The sequence below is a fragment of the Eptesicus fuscus genome, chromosome 14 (assembly GCF_027574615.1).
Source record: "Eptesicus fuscus isolate TK198812 chromosome 14, DD_ASM_mEF_20220401, whole genome shotgun sequence".
In the NCBI taxonomy this organism is placed as follows: domain Eukaryota; kingdom Metazoa; phylum Chordata; class Mammalia; order Chiroptera; family Vespertilionidae; genus Eptesicus; species Eptesicus fuscus.
The window spans coordinates 57,095,003-57,104,075 of NC_072486.1; the positions used below are offsets into that span (position 1 = coordinate 57,095,003).

At 36.8% G+C, this 9,073-nt stretch overlaps 1 protein-coding gene across 1 annotated transcript in view; it reads left to right on the forward strand.

The window, feature by feature from the left end:
- The window catches only part of MTPN (myotrophin), a 58,496-nt gene extending 50,203 nt beyond the window's left edge, over window positions 1–8,293 (forward strand). The window contains exon 4 of the mRNA XM_008150498.3: window positions 5,056–8,293. Within this exon, the coding sequence (XP_008148720.1) occupies window positions 5,056–5,142 (87 nt within the window). The 3' untranslated portion in view covers window positions 5,143–8,293. The remainder of the gene's footprint in view (window positions 1–5,055) is intronic.
- Window positions 8,294–9,073: the final 780 nt, after the last annotated feature.

Consider the following 9,073-nt stretch of genomic DNA (forward strand, 5'->3'; position numbering starts at 1 on the left):
ACATGAAAGAAATTGACAAGTTCCCAGAAATATACATACTTCCAGGAAGAAACATAAATAAATCAGGAAGAGACATTCTGAACAGACCATAACTGCTAACAAAATTGAGTCTGTTATCAAAAAAACTCACAACAAACAAAAGTGCTAGGTCAGATGGCTTTAACTTTTACCAAACATTCAAAGAAGAATTAACACATATTCTGCCCATACTACTACAAAAATTTGAAGAGGGAAGACTCCCAAACTTATGTTACAAGGCGAGCTTTACCTTGATACCAAAACCAGACAAAGACACTACAAAAAAAGAAAATTATAGGCCAATATCCCTGATGAATATAGATGTAAAAATACTCAACAAAATATTAGCAAACTGAATTCCTCAATACATTAAAAAGATATTACACCATGACCAAGTAGGATTTATTCAAGGTTGGTTCAATATCCACAAAACTATTAACATGATATACCACATAAACAAATGAAGGATGAAAATCATATCCATAGATGCAGAAAAAGCATTTGACAACATCCAGCATCGATTTATAATAAAAACCTGTCAGCAAAGTGGGGATAGAAGGAACATACTTCAACATAATAAAGGCCATATATGAAAAGTCCACAGCTAACATTATACTTTATGGTGAAAAGCTAAAGTGTTTTCCTTATCAGGAACAAGATAAGGATGTTCATTTTCACCACTTACATTCAATTTGGTATTGGAAGTCCTAGCCACAGTAAACAGACAAAAAGAAAATACATTCACATTGGAAGAGAAGAAAAAACAATTATTTGCAGATTATATAATACTATATAGAACCCTAAAGAATCCACACATAAAAACTATTAGAACTCTCTCCCCCCTCTTTGCCTCCCTTCCACTCTTTCTAAATATCAATGGAAAAAAATATCCTCAGGTGAGGAATTAAAAAAAAAAAAAACTATTAGAACTAATAAATGAATTCAGTAAAGTAGAATACAAAATTAATATGCAGAAATTGGTTGCATTTTTATACACCAATAAACTGTCAGAAATTAAGAAAGCAATCCCATTTACAATTGCATTAAAGAATAAAATACCTAGGAATAAATTTTACCAAGGAGTTGAAAGAATTGTACTCAGAAAACTATAAAACTGAAGAAAGTAATTGAAGGGGATACAAATAAATGGAAGCATATACCATGCTCTTGAATAGGAATGATTAACATCGTTAAAATATCCATACTACCCAAAGCAATATACAGATTCAATGCAATCCCCATCAAAATACCAATGACATTATTCAAATAGCTAAAACAATCCTAAAATGTACATGGAACCACAAAAGACCTCAAATAGTCAAAGCAATGGAGAAAGAACAAAGTTGGAGGAATCACACTACCTGACAGCAAACTATACTACAAGGCTATAGTAATTAAAACAGCATGGTGCTGGCATAAAAACAAACACATAAATCAAATCAATGAAATAGAATAGAGAGCCAAGAAAAAAACCCACATCTATATTGTCAATGGATCTGTGACAGAGGAGGCAAGGATATAGAATGGAATAAAGACAGTCTCTTCGTTAAGTGGTATTGGAAAAATTGGACAGACACATAAAAAATATGACACTGGATCATTTTCTTGCCATATACAAGAATAAAAAAGGTGATTTAAAGACTTAAATTTAAGACTCAAAACCATAGAACTCCCTAGAAGAAAACATAAGCAATAAACTCTTAACATTGCTCTTAGTAATAATGTGTTGGATATGTCTCCTTTGGCAAGAAAAAAATAATCAAATGGGACTACATCAAACTAAAAAGTTTTTGCACAACAAGGAAACTATTAACCATCTAGTTCTATGACAAAATTAAAAGGCAACTATTGAATAGGGGAAGATATTCGTAAATGATACATCCAGTAAGGGGTTAATATCCAAAATATGTAAGAAACTCATACAATTTAACACCAAAAAAAAAAAAATCTGACTCAAAAATGGGCAGAGGACATACAGATGGCCAATAGACATATGAAAGATGTTCAACATCACTAATCAGGGAAATGCAAATTAAAACCACAAAATATTTTCTCACTCCTGTCAGAATGGCTGTCATCAATAAATTATCAAACAAGGATAAGGAGGATGTGGAGGAAAGGGAACTCATGCACTGTTGGAATGCAGATTGGTGCAGACACTGGAAAACACGATGGAAGTTCTCAAAAAATTAAAAAGGAACTGCCTTATGACCCAGCAATTCCATTTCTGGGTGTATATCCGGAAAAACCCAACACATTAATTTGAAGGGATATATGCACACTATGTTCATTGCAGCATTCATTATGTACAATAGACAAGGTATGGAAAGTGCCTATCGATACACAGGTGGATAAAAAAAGTGGTGGTACACATATACATTGGAAATTTACTTGCCCATAAAGAAAGAAATTTTACCTTTTGCAATAGCATGGATGGACCTGCAGGGTATTATGCTTGGTGAGATAAGTCAGAGAAAGATAAATACTATTATGATTTCACTTGTATGTGGAATCTCAATGAACAAATCAGAAATCGAACTGATGGTTGCCAGAAGGAAGGGGGTTGTGGGGCTTGGTGAAAAAGGTGAAAGGATTAAGAAGTGTAGTTGCTAGTTACAGAATAGTAATGGGGATGTAAAGTACCGTATATGGAATAGAATCTAATATTGTAATAACTAAGCCTAGTGTTAAGTGGGTACTTGAAATATGGGGGGGGGGGTTCCCCTTCATAAATTATATGATTATCTACCCCACTATGCTGTACACCTGAAACTAATATAAAATAATATTGAATGTTAACTGTAATTGAAAAATGAGTTGTTGTTCGCTGTAATCTGAGTTCTGTTGTGAGTTTGTATTGTAATTATGATTTATATAAATTTAAAAAATACTTTGTAAGCTAGATTTTGGGGGTTGCAGATAGCAGAAATTGACTAACAAGTAGAAAGAATTTTGAAGATATTGGACTAGTCATAGAACCAACAGGAAAGCTGGAGCATCAGGCTCAGAAGAGGCCAGAGGTATGACAGCTGTAGGACTCGAGAGCAGAAACTTCTCGACTGTCTCCTCTGGGTGATGCCACAGAAATAAACAGAGGAGCTCACAACTTCTTGTTCTCTCCTTTGATCTCTCCAGTCAATATTCAGAATCCTGAAGTGGATGCTTGAGTCAAATTATTCTTTGGCAAGCAAAGTACATAGCACCTTGAGTTATGTTCCCAGGAGTCCACACAATGGGACAAATGATTCCCCAAAATGAAATTAGGATGCAGTTATCAAAAGAAGGGAAATGAACTCTGGAAGCTGAAAAAGCAACAGGTGTTCACTGTAATATTTAACTTTGTGTTAATGTAGAATTATAGTTTACAGTGCTAGTCATAAAAACTATCAAAATGAAGAATTTGTTTTGAATACAGTGATCCCAATTATTGCATTTAACCTATGTTGGAGGATTTACCACATTGAAATTCTTACAGGTTTCTCTCCCACTTAACTATGAGTTCCATAAAGCAGTTATTGAATTAGAAAGTGAGGAAATAGAGACTTTTAAGATCATATTGAAGAGGACTTTGTAATAATTTCACACTTCCTAGAATTTGTCGTCATCTCCTTCCTGATTTACCTAATCATCTTGTACTTACTCATCAAGACTCAGTGCAGGCATTGCCTCATCCAGAAGGATTTTCTTTGTTACACCCTCTCACATCCCATTCTGCGTTACAGGCCATTCATCATGATGCATAACGCCATTATTGTTCTCATCCCACTGATTCATACTGGTTGATTTGTCTGTCTCCCACACCAGCCAGGCTGGCAGGTTGTCTTGTTTTTCTTTGATTCTCCAGCCCCTTAAAATGTCTACACATCAAACATTCAGCAAATATTTGTTGAGTGATTGAATGGATTTGCCAGGGAAAAGGGGTAAAACATTCCATTTGGGAACCAGCATGTATAAAGGCATTGCACATGGTATGTTCAGGAATGGTGAGAAATTCCATAGGATTAAAGCATAGAAAGATTAATGGGTGAAGAGACTGGTGAGTTTGACTAGAGTTGGTCTTTAAAAGAACCACCTATGCCAAGTATAGTCAGCTCTGTAGGCTAGGCCTTAGGAACAAATAATGAGATTTGGCAAGGACACTAGAGACTATTCGGTGACTGAATTCTGGTTGGGTGGAACTAGCAAAGAGAACCCTCAGTGGGAGAATAATGCTGTCTCTGGTAGTTAAAGAGGCTCAGGGAGCAAATTCACCTACCATGCACTAGGCACATTCCTAGGCACTGGGGACACGGTGGTGAGTAAAACACACAGTTCCTACTCCCATGGAACTTTAATTCTAGTAAAGGAAGACAGATTTACAACAGTGGGTGGACACAGAGGTATAGGTCTGCATACCCAAACCTAAAATACCGTGTTGCAAGTAAATGATCCAGAACAGCAGCTTCCAGAAGCGTTGAGGCAGGCTGGAGAGCATTTCATCCCCAGAGTGCATCCCAGAGCCCCTTTCCTAGCCACATCCCAGCCACTCACTGCTAAGTGTTTATAAGAATAATGACCAGTATTACACGTGTTCTTTAGGACTCTGTCAAAAATAAAAGTTTTGTAAGCCCCAGATTTTCAGAAATAATGTGTATAACACTTAGGTATGCTCCAAAAAGTTGCAGAGAGGGGGAAAATAATTTCGTCACCATGACACTTTCTTTTTTAGCTAGATATTTTACACTACACCTAGGGGTATTAATTTTTAAAGGTTAATTAATTGGTAAAATACATGCTAGTATAAATAAAAGCCAGTCGTTGCCAATGTTATTGGCAAGTTGTGTGTAGTTTACAATTTCTAGTGCCTGAAAAATAATCTGACATTTTTATAACTTTGCCAAGTGTTTAGGGTTTTTTCTTCAATAGGATGAACTCTGTTTAAGTAAGAGAATTTAATTCTAGGTGTAAACACTAGCGGATGCCGAGTAATCTAGTCTCGTTGTCTTCTCTCAGTTGTGGGCTCATTTAATGATAAAGGCTTTTCCCATTCTTTTCCAGGGTGCTGATAAGACTGTGAAAGGCCCAGATGGACTAACTGCTTTGGAAGCCACTGACAACCAGGCAATCAAAGCCCTACTTCAGTGATGGACGGATGGGCTGACAGCTCTGGAAGAATGACTCTCCTGTGGCCTCACACTGCTGCCTGTCTGTCTGTCACTCTCTATCTGCCAGCTTCTTCAGCTAAATACTTTAGGAGGGGTGAGGGGAGAGAGAAATTCATAACAAATCAGACTACCAGAAAACAAAAAACAAAAACAATGTTTTGGAGGAGAGGCAAAAACTACAATCAGGCTTTTACAAAGCCTCCTGATCAAGTCGGCCTCTTTTCCATTTCCAAAAATACACAGTTTATACCCAAGGGAGAGCAAAGACACATACCGTAACATTTGACCTTCTCAGCTCCCTAGCTAATTCATTCATTAGATTGTGTCGAGGGTCTGATTATACAAAGGCCAACTCTACATAATTGGTAGCCCTAACTGTGCGAGCAGTAGTGGCTGCTGTGATGTAAACTTAGGGTGCTGAGATAAGCAATTAGCTCTAGCCTTCTGCCTTAAGGTGCACTCTGGGGAATCTCCTGGTGTAGTGAAGAGCGCTGCCTGTGGTTGGTGACCAAATCTTCCCTCAGTGACTTCAGCTTTACGCGAAAGCTCAGTGAAGGTGAGGTGGGGCGCACCTAAATTGCTAGATGCCTGAACTTTGGATTTCCTCTCCCCTTTCACATGGATTTCATGTATCTTTAGGTAAAACTGACTAGTTTTATTTATAAAATCTTAAATTTTGGAAGTCTATAGGAGAAACCATTCCAGTAGGCATAAATTTTTCTCCTCTAGATTCAAATACTTATAACATTGAAACACTTTTAAACTTTGCTGGTAGTAAAAGGGGATGTAAAACTAGAATCATAGCCATAAGCCTGTTAGTATCATACAAAGAGAGACAGTTGTCTTTGTACCTATAGTTTTCTTCATTTGCTATTTGAATGGATTGACCCCGGTTATGTGTGGAGAACAAGGAACATTGTTGGAATGTCTCTTTGACCCATCTTGGATGCCGATTACTTATTGCACCAAAGCTATCACAGGGGTGAGATTTACTATTTGGACAAATTTAACCCCCATCTCTTCAAAAATATGCTTATTACCAGGTTCCCCCAGCTGTTGATAAACTTCTGCTGAACATATGCCAGCCCACCTGCACAGTATATTTTTTATTCTTTTTAAATCATGCATCATAGAAAATGTGACACTTTCAAAATGTACTCTGTGCCCTTAAATATAGCCCTAAGATGATAATTATGACCTGCAGAAAATGTTTAGACACATTTTCAAATGTTTATTTCTTGAGCAGTATGACTAATTAAAGCATATACTCTTAATATTTTAAATGCACAATAGCAAAATTTAAGATTCCTTTGACCTGCCACCCATCTAAGCTTACTAAGAATATTAGGATTTTTCCTTAGCCATGTCATGCAATAACTAAATGTACCTCAAATTTTTAAAAACGGGGTTAGGGACTAGTATTCAGATTGTGGAAAATAAAGAATTATGGATTTTTTTTTTAAGGCAATGTAGCATTCGACAGCAGAGTTAAACTATCAAAGAACCATCAGCCTGGCTAATAACAAGTCTTATTGATCAGTTGCTGATTGGTTAGTGTGTGGAGTGAGTGTGTGTGTGTGTGTGTGTGTGTGTGTGTGTGTGTGTGTGTATACGTACATGTACACTTTTCCCCATGAACCCTTTTTTATCCTGTGGCTTTTTTCACTTAAAACTAGCCTAACCCTGTAATTTTTCTTCATCTAAGAAAACAATCACAAAATGGTGGCTTAAATACTTTGATACATTTGGCTAATTCTGCTGCCTTAATGCAGCCTGTTAAGAGTCAGAGTCAAAGTCAGTAATCAGTACTTTATGATACCACTGAACTGAAACCTGGAGCCATCCTCATTGGAGATGGAGGGCACTCTATCAGTCTTGAACCATCACAAGGTGTTTTGAAATCTTTGTTTTCACCTCTTGGCATAATGTGATCTAAAAGGCTTGGATTACCCTCTCCACAGTTTTACCTTTACATCCTCAGTGTTGTGTTCTAGTTGGCTATTGCAGAGAGTGCACTGTCCTATCATTCCTGAACCTGGTCTGCTTCCCACAGTCACTGGTGTAGAAGCCAGGTGACTTTTTGTACAGTTTGCCCTGTGTTCCCTGTGATGCAGTGGAGGCTGCTTCGCCTTCTTTCCCAGCCATTTTGTAAACCCCATAATTATGAAGCGGTTGCTTGAGAAAATAACATGTAAACATAGAATAGACTGGCCAAGATGGTTTACAATTTTTTTTTAAACTAGGTTATTTATAATGTATTTCTGAACCACTTGGCAGAAAAATTCACAACACTTAATGTTCATATTTTGAGTAAAGGAAGTTAAAACCATGTCTGCTTTTTGGTACTACATACATTAGTGAAAGGTTAAGTAAGTTTTTTTTCTCCACTTAATATTTAACATCTCAGCAAAAACCTTGCATGTTCTGTAGTTTTGTATTAAGTCAGTCATTTCGTATGCACTATAGCAATTAAAAACAGGTGTATAAAAACACCTGAGTGTTTACTATGCTATTAGTATACTAACAAATTCCCCCTTGCAGCTTCAGACTGGTTATCTATAGACTTACAGTTCAGATACAGCACCTGAGTAAACCAAGTAGTTCTTCTATGCATAGCTCACCTTCTAAACCCAGTGGGGCATGAAGGGGAGGTAGGTGGGTCAGTGTGTGGAAGCTGCAAGCAAGTAGCCCCTTTATTCATTGATTCTTTCTCCCAAATAATGGAGTTCAAACCAGTAAGTACCTATATGATTTTTCTCCCTAACACTTCAATTAAGCTGTTTTCTTCCATGCAATATTGCATACTCGATTGTGTATAGAAGCTGGTGAGAGTGCCCTCCTACATAAGCAGTTGCAGTGTTTTGCATGCAAAATTTAAAAAATTGAAATTGTCCTGATTCTATTTTGTAAATGGAGAAACAATCATATCTTTCTAAGCAGTAATAGAGGAAGACTAATGCTTTGTGCATTTTGATATATTTGAGTTCATTTTTTCCACAATGTAATACTTTTGACACAATTGGGTTTCTCATATTATCCTAGTTCATGTACATCAGAATGCTAACTAATACTGTGTTTAAGTTTTGTGTTGCAAGAACAAATGGAATAAACTTGAATTGTGCTACAGCTAATATGTTGGCAGCATTTTTCACCCTCAGTTACTATCGCCTCCCTTTTCCAGTCTTCTCCACAACTGGACCAGTACTTTGATCAACTTAAACATGTAATTAATCTAAATTTTCTCCCTGAATCACATTTCTAGGGGGAAAAATAAGTGGAAAGAAAAATAAGACATAGGAACGATTTAATTGAAATAAGCTGGCTGCTCATTGGGAAGTTTTGCTTTTGTGTCAGTCTCCTGATACAAATGGTTTTTCTATAAATGTGGGGTCCATTACAAGGGACAAGGCAGCCAGCACAGCCTGGGTCACCAGGGTCTAAATAAGTGTTAAAGTTGATGGATCTTTCATGTGCTCATATAAGTTGCTGCACCGTCCTTGAAGGGTCTCCATTTTTTCCAAACTCACTTGACCCTGAGCACTTTTATAGGGTATATTCTTCAGTATAAATGTTCTGATTTAACTTTAAACCTCAAAACTGAACATGATTGTAGGTAAAATTTGTGATTCTATTGTAATCTTGTTGATACACCAAGGCTATTGTGTAGTTTACTTTGAAATGGTCCAAAAATATGTACAGGTGCTAAAACACAGCAAAAGCTGTCTTTCAGAACTTTCATGTGGTCGACAGAAGAATACACACAGGTAGTATGTGTGGTTGTAGGTGGGAGTGTCCACAGAAAAGGTTATAAGCACTGAAGTTCTCGTTTTAAGAATTGAGGTCTATAAAAGTATTTAAGTCTGGCTAAATATGTGTTAAAGGGGACAGAGCCCCCTTATATAATTGAAGAG